At 48.5% G+C, this 17,759-nt stretch overlaps 1 protein-coding gene across 1 annotated transcript in view; it reads left to right on the top strand.

Moving 5' to 3' along the window:
- Positions 1-17,759, top strand: part of SFXN5 (sideroflexin 5) — a 96,007-nt gene that overhangs the window by 53,051 nt on the left and 25,197 nt on the right. Inside the window, exons 10-12 of the mRNA XM_010001415.1 lie at positions 2,465-2,555; positions 7,459-7,574; positions 9,557-9,642. Coding sequence (XP_009999717.1) covers positions 2,465-2,555; positions 7,459-7,574; positions 9,557-9,642 — 293 coding nt within the window. The remainder of the gene's footprint in view (positions 1-2,464; positions 2,556-7,458; positions 7,575-9,556; positions 9,643-17,759) is intronic.

The following is a 17,759-nucleotide window of genomic DNA, read 5'->3' as shown; positions in this document are numbered from 1 at the left end:
TTTCAAAAGCTGCTGCTCTTCCACCTCATGGTCAAGTCCTCCTATCAAACCTGCAAGCAGAGGCTACAAACCCAACCAAATTCGTCATGTGCACAGATGAGCTGTATCCAGGCTATAAATACCCAAAGGCTGAGAGACCTGGGGCTGTTTAGTCTGGAGAAGACAAGACTGAGAGGGGACCTTATTGATGTCTATAAATATCTGAAGGGTGGGTGTCAAGATGGTCCAGTTGCTTTTCAGTGGTAGGACAAGGGGAAACGGCACCAAGTGACAACACAGGAAGCTCCACCTCAATGTGAGGAGAAACTTCTTGTTGTGAGGGTGACAGAGCCCTGGGACAGGCTGCCCAGAGAGGCTGTGGAGTCTCCTTCTCTGGAGACTTTCAAGACCCATCTGGGCGTGTTCCTGTGGGATCTGCCCTAGGTGTTCCTGCTCTGGCAGGGGGGTTGGACTTGATGATCTTCAGAGGTCCCTTCCAACGTCTGAGATTCTATGATTCTGTGAAATCCGTGGGGCAGTATCAGCAAAGCCAGGCTTAAAAACTGTCTCATTTTCACACTTAAAGCCACTTAAAGCTTGTCAGGAATCACCGACTCATAGAGTCACAGAATGGTTTGGGTTGGAAGGGACCTTCAAGATCATCCAGTCCCATCCCTGCCATGGGCAGGGACACCTCCCACCAGCCCAGGTTGCTCCAAGCCCCATCCAACCTGCCCTTCAACACTGCCAGGGATGGGGCAGCCACAACTTCCTTGGCAAACTCTTCCCAGAAGCATTCAGATTTTACAAATACATATCCCAGCACTTGTAAAATGTAAATAAAATGAAATCATTCCATCACTTTCGAGGGAGAAGAAGATTAAGACAAAACCTTCCTTCTTGCCCAGCCTAAGAAGAACCACCAGGGCTCTCTTGGGCTCAGCACTGGAGTTGTGGCGACCAAGGAGAGGAGGACAGGCTCCTGCTTGGGGTGTTGGGGAAAGCCTCGTGGGGCTCTGGAATTGTTCCCTGGGTTTTGCAAGCCAGCACTTTCCTTCTGCAGGGCTTGCCCAGCAGTTGTGCTTCTCCACATCTTCCTCTCAGCCTCCAGAACACCGAGATACGCCGCGGGTGCATGTATAATGTAGCAGCTTGCAAAATATGTTCCTCCATGCTTTGCTTTTCTTTCTTTTCTTTTTTTTTCCCCCAAGCCCCCATATTTGCTGGCAGGTTTTTGGCTTTGGCTGAATTTTTTTTATTTTTTTTTACATTTTGCTGCATTTTTTTGGCTGAGAACCTTTTGGCCAAGCACTGCTAAAGACTTCCATTCTCGGCCTAAAATTCCCAGTTCGGGGCTGTTGGGTTTTGTTGGTGCATTTGGGGTCGGTGTGTTTGGGGTTGGTTTTTTTTTTAGATGAAAAAGAGAAACCATCTGTACAGGGGAGATGACTCTGATGACAGAAGTCATTCCCTGCCACTAGGTTTGTTTATTTAATAAGCCCAGTTTTGCTTGAAAGGAATTTTGATGGAAATTCTCTGACTGTCACCACTGTCCAACCACGCTGGGGCTGATGAGGCAGCTCCTCTGTGCTGTTTATATTAACATATGCAATGACTTAGATCCCTGCAAAGCTGTGGAGAGCTCTGCATTATTCAAGTGTTGGAGGAGGCAACCAAAAAAATGATCTGTGGTTATAATAAACTGCCTGCTCTGTCTTGCTTCTAGTAATAGCTCCTTTGTAGCCCAAACGTTGCAATGAAGTGTTGGGTGGTGTAGCTTGCACAGACCCCAGGAGGAGGAATGAATTGTGTTTAGGGCAACAATCACCACTGATACTTGGCTTTTTCCTGGCAAGGTGAGGACTCCCAGCTCTGGGGAATTTGTGCTAGGTGAGGAAAATGCCAGTGAACTGGGTGAAAATGCAGCTAAGGACATTTCCAGAAGGACCAAATGGTTTTGCAGTGGTTTCTAGCCTGTCTTTTGGCTGGAAAGGGTTTAAGCCCAATGGTTGGGTTCAGCTCAATGGTTGGATTCATTTAAACCCAATGTTGGGTACAGCCCAACAGTTGGGGTCAACCCTTCATTTTAACCCAACAATTGGGTTCAACACTTCATTTAAACCCAATGACTGAGTTCAATTCTTCATTTAAATCCAACCATTGAGCTCAGCTCTTCGTTTAAACCCAAACATTGTGTTCAACCCTTCGTTTAAACCCAACAGTTGGGTTCAACCCTTCAGTTAAACCTGATGGTTTGATCCAACCCCATGGCTGGGTTCAACCCTTCCTTGAACAGAGGACTGAACCCAAGACAGCAAACCTCTGCAGTGTGGGCTGGTTTAGTTCTCAAATGCTTCTGCACAGGAAGAGACCCCAGTTTGTCCCCATGGAGAGCTCTGCTGCTGTCTACAAGCTGTGGCATCTGCCCTGCTCTCTGTAGCTAAATGTTTCTGCTTCTCTGATTTGCTGTGTTTTCTGTTCAAAGGTGGGCCTTAATGTTCTGATTCAGAGAGCAAACAAGTTTACCCCTGCCACTCGTCTCTTGATCCAGAGGTTCGTGCCATTCCCAGCAGTTGGTAAGAAATAACACCTTTTCTCTGTATTTGAAGTTTAAAACATGTTCAGCATTGACTGCTCCTCACCCATCTAAAGCCAAGAACATTTAATTTTTCAAATATGTGGTAACACTGAGGGTTTTTAACAAGAAAAATGCAATTAAATGCTCCTGCTCTGAACGTGCAGATCTCCAAGAACCACTGATCACACCTAGGACAACACATGTGAAGGATTAAGGCTGCTGCTGCCTTGATGGAGCACAAAAAAGCCCCCACCTGCAGCTCATCAGTGACCTGCTTGGTGTTTGAGGGGAGGGACATGCTGGACTCAGCCTTTGCTGGAGCCCATGACTACAACATTCAGTAAATGATCAGTTCTTCCAGCTTTGAGGAAATCCCCAGGATGTGAAGGTGACTTTTTTTTTAGACAAGCTTTTTTATTTATAAAGATGATGCAAAAATTTCCCACGCCTGGAGAAGGTTGGTAAGCAAAGAGGTTTTTTTGCAGGTCCCTTTTGAACCATCTTAATGCAAAACTTTCCTTGAAGGTTTTTCCTTGGCTGGCAGAAAAGGCCCATTATCCTCAGAACTTCACTTAAGGCCACTGAACCTCTTTATCTTGGCATTTCTCTGGTTGGTCTGCTCCTTTTTTTACAGAGAGCTGGTTGCTCTGACCTTCCAGCCTCCAGTTCCTGAGTCCTTTGGGGTTTTTCCCCCTTTTCTGCCAGAACAGCAGCCACTTGCCCTTTCTGCAGAGCAGGGGGTGACGGGGACTGTGGTCTGTAAGTTGCTCTCAGTCTTGTTCTTGAGCACTTGGTTGGTTCGTGGGGGATCTATGGACACTGTGGAACTTTCCTGGAATATGTTTTTAACTTTTTTTTCATGTTGAGAACCAGGAGGAGACTGGAGGTGAGTGCAAGACCTGGGAGGCAGCTCCAGGGCTGGGTTTGAGGCAGGGGTGCACGTGGGAAGACTTTGTCTAACCGTGTTGATCTATTTTCATGCCCAGGTGTAGGGAGAAGGAGGTTCCACTTGTGTCAGTATTGGCTGAGGACCCAGGATTCATGTCTTTAGCCCCTAATTAATTCTTTAGCTCTCCTTTTCTGTGTGTACTCTCATGCTTCATTATCTGCCAGGACATCAGGAATCCTCCCACTAATTGCTGTTCTGTGGTTTTGAAAGCTGCTAGTTTTTGGTTTGCAGACCTGGACAAACTGTTTAATTAAGATGCATCTTCCTGCTGCTTTGAGCCACCAGCCCCTGGAAAAAAGGGGGAATTTCACCTTTGCTGTCTGAAAAGCCAGGCACAGGTGTAGAGCTCTTGTTCCATTCCCAGTAAGCAGTTTTCCCCTGGCCCTTCCTTGCCTCCCTCTCCCACCAACCTTGGCTGAGCTGTGCTGGTTGATAGCTGGAAAGGTGGAGGGACGCATCAAAGCTTTGTGGCCTCTCATCCCAAAGGATCATAGACTCACAGAATGATTTGGGTTGGAAGGGACCTTCAAGATCATCCAGTTCCAACCCCCCTGCATGGGCAGGGACACCTCCCACCAGCCCAGGTTGCTCCAAGCCCCATCCAACCTGCCCTTCCACACTGCCAGGGATGGGGCAGCCACAGCTTCTCTGGGTAACCTGGGTCAGGCTCTCACCACCCTCACAGTGAAGAATTTCCTCCTAATGTCCAATCTAAATCTCCCCTCTTCCAGTTTTAATCCATTACCCCTTGTCCCCTCACTACAAGCACTTGTCAAAAGTCTCTCCCCAGCTTTCCTGGAGCCCCTTCAGGTACTGGAAGGCCACTGTGAGGTCTCCCTGGAGGAATGAGAGATGGAGACTTCAGGAAGCGCAGCTGCTGCCCAACTGAAAAACAGCCAGGGTCCCAGCAGGGATGTCAATAGAGAGTGTTGCAAAGCCTTGGGAAGCTGGGGTAGGCACTGGGACAACTGGTCTATGGGTCTTACTGCCCTCAGAGATGCTCCATATGTTGTATCTTCACTGACACACTGGGAGTGTGCTACCAGGTGGCAGTCAGAGCTCTGGTTGCTCTGATCCCCACGTTGCAGCTGGTGGCACTGGGGCAGGGTGCCAGGAGGTCGAGCTGCACCCTCACCCTCCACCAAAGGCAATTTGTAGTAGCTGAAAATCACAAGCTGTCCCAAAGATTCTCCCCAGCTCCAGAAGGTGGACCTAACAAGGCATCCCAGGTGGAACAGCTGGAAATGACCAAGGCTCTGCATAGCCCCTTGATGGAGAAGGAGTCCATGCTTGGTGTTGGTCACCCCAACACATCAGTAGAGTTGGGTTAATGGTTGGACTCAATGATCCTAAAGATCTTTTCCAGCCAGAATGATTCTGTGGTTCTGTGATCATTTGGGCAGTGAAGTTGTTCTCCAGGAAGGTTTTCAGTGCAGAAAGAAAGGGTGGTGTCAGTTCTGTGTTCTGGAGAGCTGTGATTCCCCAATTGGAACAAGAAGGGGCCTGACCCTTTCTTGGAGTTGTAGGTGGTGAGGGACATCAATGCCCAGGGTTTTTGAGAAGAATCCAGTTTGCCCAGTTCTTCCCAAGGCCTGGATGTGGATGGCAGACACGAAGGCAAGGGATGTCACTGCTGGTGGGGTGGATTAGACTGCAGAAGGGCATGGTTAAAAAACCCACAGAAACTCCTAAAGGTTTGAATCCCAAACCTGATTCAAGAGAAAAGATACCCATTGGAGGGAAGGGAGGTGAAGAGAAGGAAGCTTTTCTTCTCCTTGGGCTTAAAAGAAAGAAGTGAAACACACGTATGCAGTGCACAAATGTGTGTCTGGTTTGTGGAGAGCACCCTGGTTTAGAAAGGCTGTAGCCTCACACACAGAAGTAGGGCAGTAGGGCTGCTTTTGTGTCTGAGCCCAGGTTCCAATACTTCAGTGTTTTCACAGAAGTTGTTTCCAGGCTGTAGTGTCACCATTTTTTCCCCAAGATTCTGAAAATCCAATTGCCTCCACATTTATTTATGTATTTCTCACCCCCCCTGTGTCTAAGACTTCCATAAAATCCAAGTTCACTGCAAATCAGCAGCATTTTCTGCTTTCTCAATGTTTCCCTGAAGCAAAGCAGGAACAGCTAATCACAGCATCCCAGACTGGTTTGGGCTGGAAGGGACCTTCAAGATCACCTAGTTCCAACCCCCCTGCCATGGGCAGGGACACCTCCCACTAGAGATGTCAGGTGTTTGTCTCAGACTAATGGGCTGGAATCAGATTTTGAATATGGGACCTGGTCAGTGAAACCCTGATAGGATCTACAGACATAGAGAAGCATTTAGGTGTGGTGGGACCTTCAGGCCTGGACATCCCATCACGAGCTTTGCAAGAACCTTGTGCTGGTGCTTCCTGGCTCAGCCCAGAGCATCTCTCCTGGTGTTCAGTCTGGCGAGAAGGACGGGGCATGGGAGTGTGAAAAGAGAGAATAAAAAGAGGGTTTAAACTTGCTTTACATGAAGTGCCTGGTTTATTTGTCATCTTGGATTAGGGAGCTGAAGGGTTGATATTTTGATAGATGGGAAGAGTGGTCCGGTAGTTGGAATATTAAAGAGAGAGACAGAGTGTGCGTGTGTGTATGTTCCTCCTATTCTTGAGTGTAAGGAGCATTTGTCACCACAAATCATCCTTGATTGCAGAGAGCTGTGTTCCTATAGGGCTCACCCACCCACCACCCTCAAAAAATTAGACATTTGTTATATGACATGAATTGAGATTAATTAGCGAATATTAACCCATCAAGCAGTGCAGAAACACATTTTTGGAAGCAGTGGTACTTGCAGCAACCGTGGGGTTGTGATAGGGCTGGTTGGGAAGTTTGCAACACAATGTGGTGGTGGGGAAAGGGGGAGGGGTTTGCTGGAAAATGCCAGTTTATCAAAACCAAAACTTTTGTAGGAATTAGCAGCTTTTCTGTGGAAAGCTGGAGAGAAGTGCCTGGAGAGGAGCTGCATGTTCCTCAACCCCAACTCTGCCATGTTACTGGAGGAGCAGAACTTGAGGTCATCTGGAGAAGGCTACAAAAGCCACAGGCTGGGCAAGGGTGGTGGGGGTGGGGTGTCAGAAAAGGTCCCAGAACTGCTCCCATCACTGCCATGAATGCAGGGCTGAGATGCTGGGAATGTCAGTTGGGAAGCAGGGCCATCCAAAGCTGCTGGTTTGTGTCGAGAGTTCAGAACAAAATATCCTTAAAGGAAACAAAAAAGGTCTAACTCTAGAAAATAAACCCCCAGAGCCATTTCTCCACTAAAACATGTGAAATGAGGGCAGATAGTCAGCAGGACCCTCACTGCTGGGATACATGTCTACAAAAGCAACCCAACCTTGACTTACTTGATTTGAGACCATAGCTTTGACCTCTTGACATGCTCAGCTGGAAACTGTCCTTCACAGCTCACCGAAGCCCTCTGAGTCTATTTCCATCCTACCTGCTCAGATCTGGTACTTGGGAAGGGTTTGTCTGCTGGCTTAATAAGGGGAGTGAAGAGGAGCTCTAGGATGTGCCTCCAGAAGAGGCAGCTATCAAATCAGGAGCACCTGGTTGGCCAAGACCAGCTTACAGCCCAGAGCAAAGACCTGTCTTGATGTAGTAGATTGAAGTGTTGGGTGAAGGAGAGTTCAGACACCAACATCTGGAATGGCTGGTTTTTCTTTGCCTCGGTTAGTTTCTGATTGTGGGAGCAGATCCTTTTGCAGGTAAAAGAAGGTGATCCTGATTGGTACTCTCTTCTTAAGTGTCACATCTTTGTCTGGGTGTACGAGGGGCTCCTTGACTTGCAGAAAGTTCTTGGCAGCTTGAGGCAGGCACAGCTGAAGGGCTGTCAGGGTGAACAGAAGCCTGCCATTTGGTATTGACCAGGGCTGCCTTGCTAATCATCATGCTTTTCTCATCCTTATCTCCTCCTCAGCTAGTGCCAATATCTGCAATGTTGTCCTGATGAGGCACACGGAGCTGGAAGAAGGAATTGATGTTTTGGACAATAACGGAAACATTGTCGGGTCTTCCAGAATTGCTGCAAAACACGTAGGTACCTGTGATGTTCCTGCCCAAGGCTTGGGTGAGCATGTGCACCTCCTGGCTCAACAAATCCCACACCTGTAGGAATCATAGAATGGTTTGGGTTGGAAGGGACCTTAAAGATCATCAGGTTCCAACCCCCCTGCATGGGCAGGGACACCTCCCACCAGCCCAGGCTGCACAAGCCTCATCCAATCTCGAACACCTCCAGGGATGGGGCAGCCACAACCTCCCTGGGCAACCTATTCTAGCACCTTGCTACCCTCATGGTGAAGAATTTCTTCTTAACATCTAACCCAAATCTCCCCTCTTCCAGTTTAAAACAATTACCCCTTGTCCTGTCACTACACCCTGTGGTGGAAAGTTTCTCCCCAGCTTTCCTGCGGGCTCAGTAGAATCAATGAAAGAGCTGCAAATAGATGAGCTTTACCCATCATGCAGGAAGAACAGAGCAACAAAATGTAATGCCTGCTTTGTAGCCAGACATGCAGCTGGGTAGCCAGCAACCCAGGTGTGCTGGTGGACACCATCTCGTGTCACCAAGGCAAATTTGGGGGCTGACCTTGAAGGTTTGGGAGGGCGCAGATGGACATCAGGAGGATCCTGCACTACCCTGATACATTCACAGCCTTAGGATATCTTTGTGAAACCTTGCAAACAGTTCCTGTAGAATACCAAGCAAAGATTCCTTCCACCTTTTTCTAAATGAGGAAGACTTCATTTCCCAGCTTGTTAACCCTTGCTATGACAAAACTGCACTAACAACCACCAACCAAAGCTTTGTGAGGGTGGCCAGATGTTTGTCTCCTCATCCTAACACCTGGTCTCATCTCCCCTGTAACCTTCCACACTCTGCCATCTGCCTGAAATGATTCCCTTTTCTACTCTGCTTCCATAGTTTTGTCTTCTGAGCCTCATCTGAGACATGTTGTTTCCAAGTGGGCTTTCATCTGAAATGTAAAGCATGTACCAAAGCACACGCCCAGGCAGAGGAGTTAATAATATAATGCTTGGCATTTCTCTCACTCCTTCTGTCCAAGGCTCTCAAGGCACTTCACAGACAGCAATTAATGTACAGATTTACAGTCCTCGGCAAGAAATGGGAGATCTCTAATATCTCTCCATATTGTTGTTTAACTGGGAGCTTCAAACAGTCTGTTGAAGGGCTTGGAGACACTTACTTGAGCCAGTTTTTCTCACTTACACTGACTGGCTTCAGGACCCACCTTCTCCCTCCTCCCCAGTCCTAGTGGTCGAGGGGAAGACAGACAACCCAGGAAATCAGTATTAAAAGGAAGGCACTGGCAGTGGGGTTGAGGTGGAGCTTTAAGCATCAAATTTGGGACTTCTGAGAACTTCTGCTCAGCTGTCATCTAATCTTGATGCTTTTCCCCGAAGAAGCTCAGTACTGGGTTTTGGTGTGGAAAATTTAGCAAGTCCTGGGTGTAACCCATCTGCACCTCTCCAAGACCTTCCCCTGTTTGAAAGGATCAGGTGCTCCCAAGCCTGACCATGGGCAGGTGTTTCAGCATTCCCAACCAAAATCTATAGTACCCTCCACCTATGTCTACCCAAGACCCATGCATGGGACATCCCAGGTGGGTGCTGGCAAAGGTGGTTGAAGAGGATAATTTTGATGGCCTCCTCTGTGGACACAAGCTCCATGTCCTTGTGCTGAGAACCCCAGAGCTGGACCCAGCCCTGTGGGGAGGTCTCACCAGAGCAGAGCAGTTCCACCTTCCAGCATCTCCCAGGCAGCTGCTTGGCCTCTCTTTCTCCCCCCAGGCAGCACTAACATGTTTGCACAGGAACATGATGAGATACTGGAGCTACTTTTGGTCACATCATCTGAAACCAGGGAAGTTACTTGGGATCTCTGTTCATTGCACTAGATGAGTGACCAAGCAGGAGCTCCAGCCCCACGGGAGCAAAAATCAGTTGTATCCAAACAGCTGAGCTGGGTTTGTTTGTTTGTGTTTCCTCCTCAGGCACTGCTAGAAACAGCCCTGACTAGAGTGGTCCTGCCAATGCCTATACTGGTTCTACCTCCAATTATTATGTCTGTACTGGAAAAGTAAGTGCTGGGTAACATGAAGTGGGGCTTTTGAAGGGGAAGGGAGAAAAGATCCTCAGTAGGTGTCATTTGTTGATATTTCTTAGCATTGGTCCATTTAAGGCTTTTTTTTTGCTCATTAAAATGTTGATTTTCCATCATTTTTGACCATGGTTGGAGGCTGTTCAAGTGCTACATTTGCTGGTTGTATGTTGATATGGTTGTTTTAAATAGTTTTCTGAGGGCCCAGCAGTTTGAAGAACCCTGTTCTGTAGGTCAGGGTGAGCCAAAACTCCCAGAAGTCAGTGGAAAAGTGTCCATAGGTTTTCAGCCCATCCTTTAGAAAACATTAGAGCTGCTTCTTGGGGTCAGCCTGAAGGTGTTGGCTCATGTGCATCAGCAATGACCTGCTGGCCACATGTCACATCCAGACCACCTTGGCCACTCTGGAACTTGCCTGCTCCCAGTTTCAACTCCCTGATACTTTCTTTCAATAACACCCTGTGGTTTGGGCTTCCCCTGGAACAATCAGGCATCACATTTTCTGCAGAAATTTGCTTTCCATCACTGATGGAACCAGAGTCCCTCCTGGCAGCCACCTCCATGGAGCATCAGTGCCCTGAGAGAGGGCAGGAAAGGGCAAGGTTGTTATTTCATGTCCAGTCATCTCCTAGCAAAGCTCTTGATAACAAAAAATACCCCAAACTGCTGGTTTCCCACCTTGCTTTCCAACACCACTGCATTTTCTTCTGCCCAGAGAAGCTGTGAGCCCCTTTGGAGCTGCTGGTGGCTCCTTAGGACACCCATCAACAGCTCCTTGGGCATGAATGCTCCGTGGGGCAGGGATCACCTTGCCAACCTCTGGAGACTGATGAGAGCATTGAAAGATGAAGAGGCTAAAGGGGTTTGCTACCTTTGTCCAGACAGCCAAGTTGGAAGCACTCTTTAAACAAACCTGTTGCTAATGGCTGCTCCAAATCACTCCACTGATGAGTAAGTAGCAGTTAGTGGGGTTAGGGACTGCCCATGGCTTTGGTCAGCATTGTTTCCCCTCCTAGAAACACCCTTGGGCAATTTTCTCTCCTTAAGGGAGGGGTCAAGGTTGCTTCTGTAAATTTGGGAGTCTTGTTTTTAACATCTGAATTGAAAACTAGAGATCTAGTCTGTACCCCTCCAGCACCTGGAGGCTCTCACCAAGATTGGTCCCTCCCATGACCTGGGTGTGTGGAGAAACAGGGCCACAAACTCTGTTTGGGAGCTGTTGGGTAAGTCCTTTCAGCCCTTTTTGGTCAAAATGGATGTTTTTCCTCTCTTTTTCAAAGGGACCCTGGTGGTTCCCTGCAGCAGGGCACAGTCTGGGGAACACTTTCTGCAAGCCACTCTTGGGAGACCTTCTGGAGACACACAAGGACCAGGGGTAGCTTCCAGCCCCTCTACCTGTGTGCAAAGCATTTGATTTTCACTTCATGCTCCTCCTGGACAAAAGCTCTGCAGCCTTTTCCCTCCTCCTTCCCCACAGGGTCCCCCAGCCCATCACTGACCCTCAGGACCTGCTGGGGAGGTGCTCAGGTGTGACCCTGCCTTCCTCTGGAGTGCCTTCCTCTGGAGTACCCTACTCAGGGCTTGCTCCAAGTCGTGTGCAAGAGCAGGGACTGTCACTTCTCCAGATCCCAGCATCCTGGCAGCTTCCCTGCTTCAAATTCAGACGTGTGATTCCAGCCTTTCTGATCCCATCAAATCTGCTTTGCTGTTGTCAGTCTAGAGGACTTCTGTCTTCATCTGTCCACGTGCCAGACACTTCAGAAATGTGCCACCAATTCGTGGTGTTCTTACTGCAGAGCTCTTGCTTCTCACCCTTCTCTCTCCTTGAGGTTTACACCAGAGTGGCTGCATGTCACCACTGGCTCAACATGGTTCTGGTCTAACCATACATTGGTGATGAGCTCATCCAAGAAAGATCTACCCCAGAAGACAAACTGTTTCATTGCTGTCACTCAGAGGATCTTTGTGAGTGAGCAGCATGAACAGACAGAATTCTTCATGTGCAAAAAATGCAAAGTTTGTAGAAAATTGGTCTCTGAATTATTGTCTCCATCAAGAAACCCTGAGGACCACCATGGGTCCTGCAGAGCAACCACAAGCTTAGCTAAAACTGTAAAGTTTGCTTCATACCTGGGGGCACTGTAACTTCTTGTTTGATGTGAGTTGTACCAAACACACCTGTGCTCATCAGAACTAATTTTATCTGTTGAGCAAATGTGGACATACAGGAGATGGTCTTCAAAAAGTCAAAATGACTGAATAGACAGACTTAGCTCAGGTTGGTGAGGTTCCCTCCCCATCACCCCCAAATGAAACTCTGTAGAAATAACTGAGTCCCCATCCCTGGAGGGATTTCAAATCCATGTAGATGTTGGGATGAGGGACATGGGTTAGTGGTGGCCTTGGCAGGGCTGGAGGAATGGTTGGACTTGATGATCTTAAAGGTCTTTTCCAACCTAATCTATTCTATGATTCTGTATAAAACTATCTGGGCACTACTTTAGCCTGCTTAGAGCTTTGTGCCTGCTGGTTCATTTCCCATCAAATATCTTGGGATTCCTGGAAGCCTGTGAGTGAGAAACAGCAGGGATAGGGACTGGGGAGCAGTTTGACCACGCAGCTGGAGGTGGTGATATCACTGTGGGACACAGAAGCATCCACCTGAGATGGAGAGCATCCCTGTCTGAGGAATTCTGAGCAATTCCAAGGGGTTTCCAGTCCAAGTTTCAACTCACAGATCTTTGAAAGTGGTTATTGAAGACCAGAGGTGAAACCTCATTTTGGAAAAAGAAACAACCAACCATCAACTTGGAGCATTTGGTGAGAAGTTGAACTTTGCTAATTTGGTTGTAGTTAGACTGGGGTGTCAGTCATGGGAGTCACATCCAGGTGGGCATTACCTGTTTACTTCCAGGATTCCTTAAAGAGCCTATCCATGAGAATCAGGTGAGTGAGGGCTCATTATTTGGAGGCTGGAGATCTGGAGGCAGATGTCCCAGCCTGGATCTTCTGCAGAGTCGTTTCCACCCGGGGTTGTGGTGCTGCTGCTGCCTCGGGGGAGGCCGGGTGGGAGCAGGGGACACTGCTGGCCTTGGGTGGGACTTCAGCCACCCCAGGAGCAAGGGACCTGCTCCCAGCAGTGGGTTTCTGGATTCCTGGAAAAACGACTCCCTCGTTTTCGTCTTGGTACTCAAAAGTTGATTTTAAGTGGCCAGTTCCTGGTCGTCGTTGTCTTTCCTCTTGGATCCAGGTCTTTCCTTTCTCTCAGCCATCTCTCCATCTGCATGTTTTAACTCCCCCAGCTGCCTCTCTCGTCTCTTGTGCCATTTTTTTCAGCTCTCTTGGCTTCTCTCATCTCTTTGCCTGCTGTGTATTTTAACTCCCAGGGCCGCCTTCTCTGCTCTCCAAGTGATTCCATGTTACCTCCCACTGCTCAGCTCCATTCTTTCCCCATGTTTCATGCATTTCCTGCTGCTTGGACGCTCTGTTGAAGCAGTGAACATATAGAACCAATGTTTATTTTGAGACTGCATATGCCACACGGGGAACACGGTGTCAGTTATTTTGTGCAGATGTATTCTCCTTCAAGTTTTATAAATAATAGCTGTGCTGGCAACTTTTAAGATGGAAAAAAACATGGGGTTTGCATCTTCCATGAGATGAAGGCGGCGTGTCTACGGGATGTAGCTGATTTTGGAGCAGACAATGGGAGCTTCCTTGGTCTCCAGGTCGTGGACATGTGGGGACAACTTCATCCACTGCAGGAAGTTGGGCTTCTTGTCCCTCAGGCATTTCCTTTTCTTCAGATGCTTCTGTGAATCTTTTTGTCTGGTCATGTTGAAATATGGGAAATGGTGTGGGTTTCTCCCAGCCATCATCCCAGACTTCTCTGGTAGTCTTTGTCCAGCTTCTGACTCATCACACAGCTGGTCTAGGTGTGGATCATGCAGGTCTACGTGTAAGTGCAGCCTCAGGTTCCTCTGTAGGCCAGGTTCTGTGGTGGGAGAGCCCAAATCCAATGGCACTTGGTTCATGTGGTCTGGACAAGTGGTGGACAAGCTCAGTCCACCAGCAAGGTCTGCTGTGGACACTTGGAGCTAACAGCTGGTAGTGGATGTCGAGGAACATACGCTCTTCTTGTCTTCTTATCCTCCTTATTTCTCTTCCCCACAATACAAGCAACCTCAGAGTGTCTGAAGTGCAGCAGCAGGTCTGAGGATGGGCTCCAAAGCTGATGTTTGTCAGGCTAGACAAGAGCAGGCCCCAGAGCTGACTGGGCAGTGTTCGTGGAGGAGAGATAAAGCTGGAACTGTTGGCGATGGGCAAGAGCTGGGAGAGAAGTGGGGACCAGAATAGCTGTGTCCATGCAAGAGGAGCATTTCTACTCCTTCTTCATCTCTACACCATCCTGATCATGTGGCAGAGCTGCCACAGCATGTGAGGACCCTGATGCAGCAGCTGTCAGGGCTGTTTTCCTGTAAAGCTCATCAAATTAGGCAGCATCCAAGCTGGGCTAATGTTACAGAGCTGCTCTGGCTTCGCTAAGTCAGTCTGGCCATGAAGAACTGATTGTCTTGGTGGATCATCAGTGGTCAGCCCAAGGTTTTGTGGTGCTGGAAGGGAGTTTTCTTCAGCTTAGACCATGTTTTTCACTGCAGAAGTGTCAGTGAGGTAGGAAGCCCTCCAGGACCTTGTGTTCATGGGCTTTTGCTGGAGATCTTCTCCTGACCCTGTGTACAGAATGTTTCCTACAGCTGCTCTCCCTCCTCTGAAGTGCAAAGTCTCTCCATCCAGCTAAACCCTCCCTGAAGTTTGTTTAAGCTAAACAGGTGCCAGCAGTGACACCTTAAACTGCTGTGGCTGTTTCCAGAGTAAACATATGAGACTGCTCCCTTAATGGTGTCAATCAAGCACAAAAACTCCCAACCTCACTGCTTTGTGGCTTCTGTGGCCTCTGGAGGGGCCACTGAGGTGACAGCCAAGAGCAGGAGATGCTCCTTGGTGAGGACACTGGTGGCCTGGCTGGACAGGGCAGCAGGCAGAGGTGGTGGTTGCTGGAAGAGCTCAGCATTCCCAAAATGACCCAGAATGAGAGAGAAAAGCTCAGAACCCCGCTCTGTGGATAGCAGAGAGACCTCTCCAAAGCAGGTACGTGGTGGGATGCTGGCTCTGGGAGGTTCTCAGCAGAACTGGGCTGCTGCTGGGGTAGGACACCCACTCCAGAGTTTGTTTGCACATCAGAGGGGTGTTTTGAACCCCGGGCTCTGATTTGCCTGGGGATACCCAGAGCCTTGGCTTTCCCCAGCCCGGGCGTCTGGCGGGGTGTGGGTGAGCTTTGGACCTGTTCACACCACACAGCACAGCAAACCCCCCAGGATCTGTCAGCTGGGAGACTTTTGCTTCACTCCTGTCATGTTTAGTTTAGCATCCGACACCTCCTCCTAGACAAATACAGCTCTGGTTCACTGAACCTGATAACTCCTTTCTGGTGCAGCAACTGACTTCCATATGGAATAAATTACAGTCCCTCCTGAGAAACGCCAGAGGCAGCTGCCAAATTATGCAAAATTTAAGCCACTAATGAACAATGTGATGAAAGTTGAATGAAGGTGTATTTACAAGATCTACAACACACTGTCTCTGTGGAGCAGATGCACAGTCTGTACAAGTATGCACGTGTCTGGACCTACGTCCGTGCATATGGAAATGTTCTTCAGGAGGTCTCACTGGTTTGGGTAGAGCCCTTAACTGTACGTGCTGCCTCCCACCAGGAGCTCCCCAGCCTGGTATCTGCCAGGCAGGTTTCCTGAAGGCAGATTGTAGGAAGAAGAGGCACTGGGTGGTGGGGGGGGTGTTGAAGAGGGGTAAAGAAACCAATCGTTAAAAAAAGTATTAAAGAAAATCCAAAACAAAAGAAGAAGAAGAGAAAAAGAGAGAGGAGGAGGGAAGTGCTGCAAAAATGCATGAGCTTTGCCATTCAAGGGTTGGTGTATAAACATGGACCACTTACAGATAGTAGAATTGTTTTGGTTGGAAAAGACCTTTAAGATCATCAAGTCCAACTGTTAACCCAGCACTGCCAAGGCCACCCCTGCCCCATGTCCCTCAGCACCACATCTACAGGGCTTGGAAACTCCTCCAGGGATGGAGACTCCACCCCTGCCCTAAGCCAGGGCCTGACAACACTTTCCAGGAAGAAATTCTTCCCAAGATCCCATCTAAACCTCCCCTGGCACAACCTGAGGATGTTCCCTCTTGTCCCACCCCTTGTTCCTGGGGAGCAGAGCCCGACCTCCCTGGCTCCAACCTCCTCTCAGCAGCTGCAGAGCCAGCAGGTCTCCCCTCAGCTCCTTTGCTCCAGGCTGGACACCCCCAGTTATACTAGTGAGGCAGACCAGCAGTGCCAAAAATTTGGCTTCTGAAATAGGAGCAATAAAACACACATATTATTGTCTTCCTGCAGATTTCCAGTGTGAGACTGTCTCTTGGCACAAACTTTTCAATCCTATGTTGTCTAATCTGAGTGCCAAGGTTTCGGTTCCCCATGTCCTCTGTACATGGTGATGGTCTGTAAAACTACTATTTCAATATTAAAATAGCTTTAAAGACTCGATTCAACAGCAGAATTACTGGTAAGGTAAAATAATACATTACATCTTGTGGATGTAACACTCTGCTTCAGGAGATGCCAACAGCAAAGCTGGCCTGTCAGGAGGATCTAAAGGTCCAGACCTCCATGTCCCTGATCGATCCCTTTGGCAGAGCACACAGGACAGGGCTGTAAAACTAATTCCCTCTTCAGTAAATGGATATTAATTTTATTTATTTTTAAGCTGCTGTAATGCTCTGCAATTAACCCCTTTGGAAACATCTAATCTTTCACATCCGATGGGGGGCTAATGGGTGACAAGAGGGTTTTTTGATTGCATTTGACAGCTCACAGGCTGCAGCAGGCAATATTTAACTTCATCCTCCTCTGAGGTCTGTGTGGAGAGCAAAGATCCTGGGGGACAGAAGCAGAGTGGACCTCCCAGCTAATTACCAGGCATTTATTCTGAACCACACAAATTTTTAGAATCTGAATCCCAATTAAGACATTACACTACATGTGTTAATTAGTCCCCTCTGCTTTTTCAATCGAGCCCTAACTCTTCTTAATTGGAAGGTTAGCCCTTGTAATTTGAACTGGCCTGAGTTGGAGGCACTCCTGGAGATCACACCTGGGGGCTGCACCAGGGATCATTTTAAATTGGTTGAGTTTTAACTTGGGTGATTACAAGGTCCCCAACAGGGTGGTAATTAAAGAGGGTGCAGCTTCCAAATGAAGGTGTCAGGGGTGGTGTAAGCAGTGATGTCTTGGTTCCAAACTGTGCTCCAGGGAGGCTGGAGGGACTCTGGTTGTAGGATTTTCTCAGCGAGGGCTGTCGTGGATCACGACACCTTAAGCAGCAGAGTAAATCAGTTCCAGGAGCCTCCCAGCCCCTCTGCCTCCCAGGGCTCACTTGTCACAGCTCATTGATGGCAGTCCTTGAACCTTGTGTTTGTTAGAGGCCATGGAGAAAGGGGAACCTGCTTTCCCCACTCACTTGAAGACTTCTGCAGGAGTCATTTAGGTTAGATCAAGCTCTATGCAAAACAAAGAAGAGACAGGACCTCCAAATGCTGGAGAACAGGAGCTTGGGTTTGGCAGCACAAATGGAAAGGATCAGCTCCATCTTGGTAGCTCATCAGTGGGGGGCTGAGACATTGGAGGAGGTAAGGCTCTGGATCTTGTTTTCCTTCCCCACTCCCCCCCAACCTTCTCAAGATGAAGACAACTTTCAGCAAGCACTGCTAGCACAAGAATTCCTCAGGTGCCTCTTTGTAGCCTGCAGTGAACCTGAAGTAGAAGGGGTTGAGCTAATCTGGTCTCTTGCATTGGCTGCATGGGGAGGTGTGTCTCCAAAATCACATGTGCCTCCAAAATCATAGAATCATCAAGGTTGGAAGGGACCTTAAAGATCATCCAGTTCCAACCCCCCTGCCATGAGCAGGGAACCACTAGATCAGGTTGCACAAAACCTCATCCAGCCTGATCTTGAAAACCTCCAGGGATG

Source organism: Chaetura pelagica, unplaced genomic scaffold, assembly GCF_000747805.2.
Source record: "Chaetura pelagica isolate M959 unplaced genomic scaffold, ChaPel_1.0 scaffold427, whole genome shotgun sequence".
Lineage (NCBI taxonomy): Eukaryota > Metazoa > Chordata > Aves > Apodiformes > Apodidae > Chaetura > Chaetura pelagica.
The sequence above is the reverse complement of the archived record's forward strand: the minus strand, read 5'-3'. Positions and strand labels throughout refer to the sequence as shown.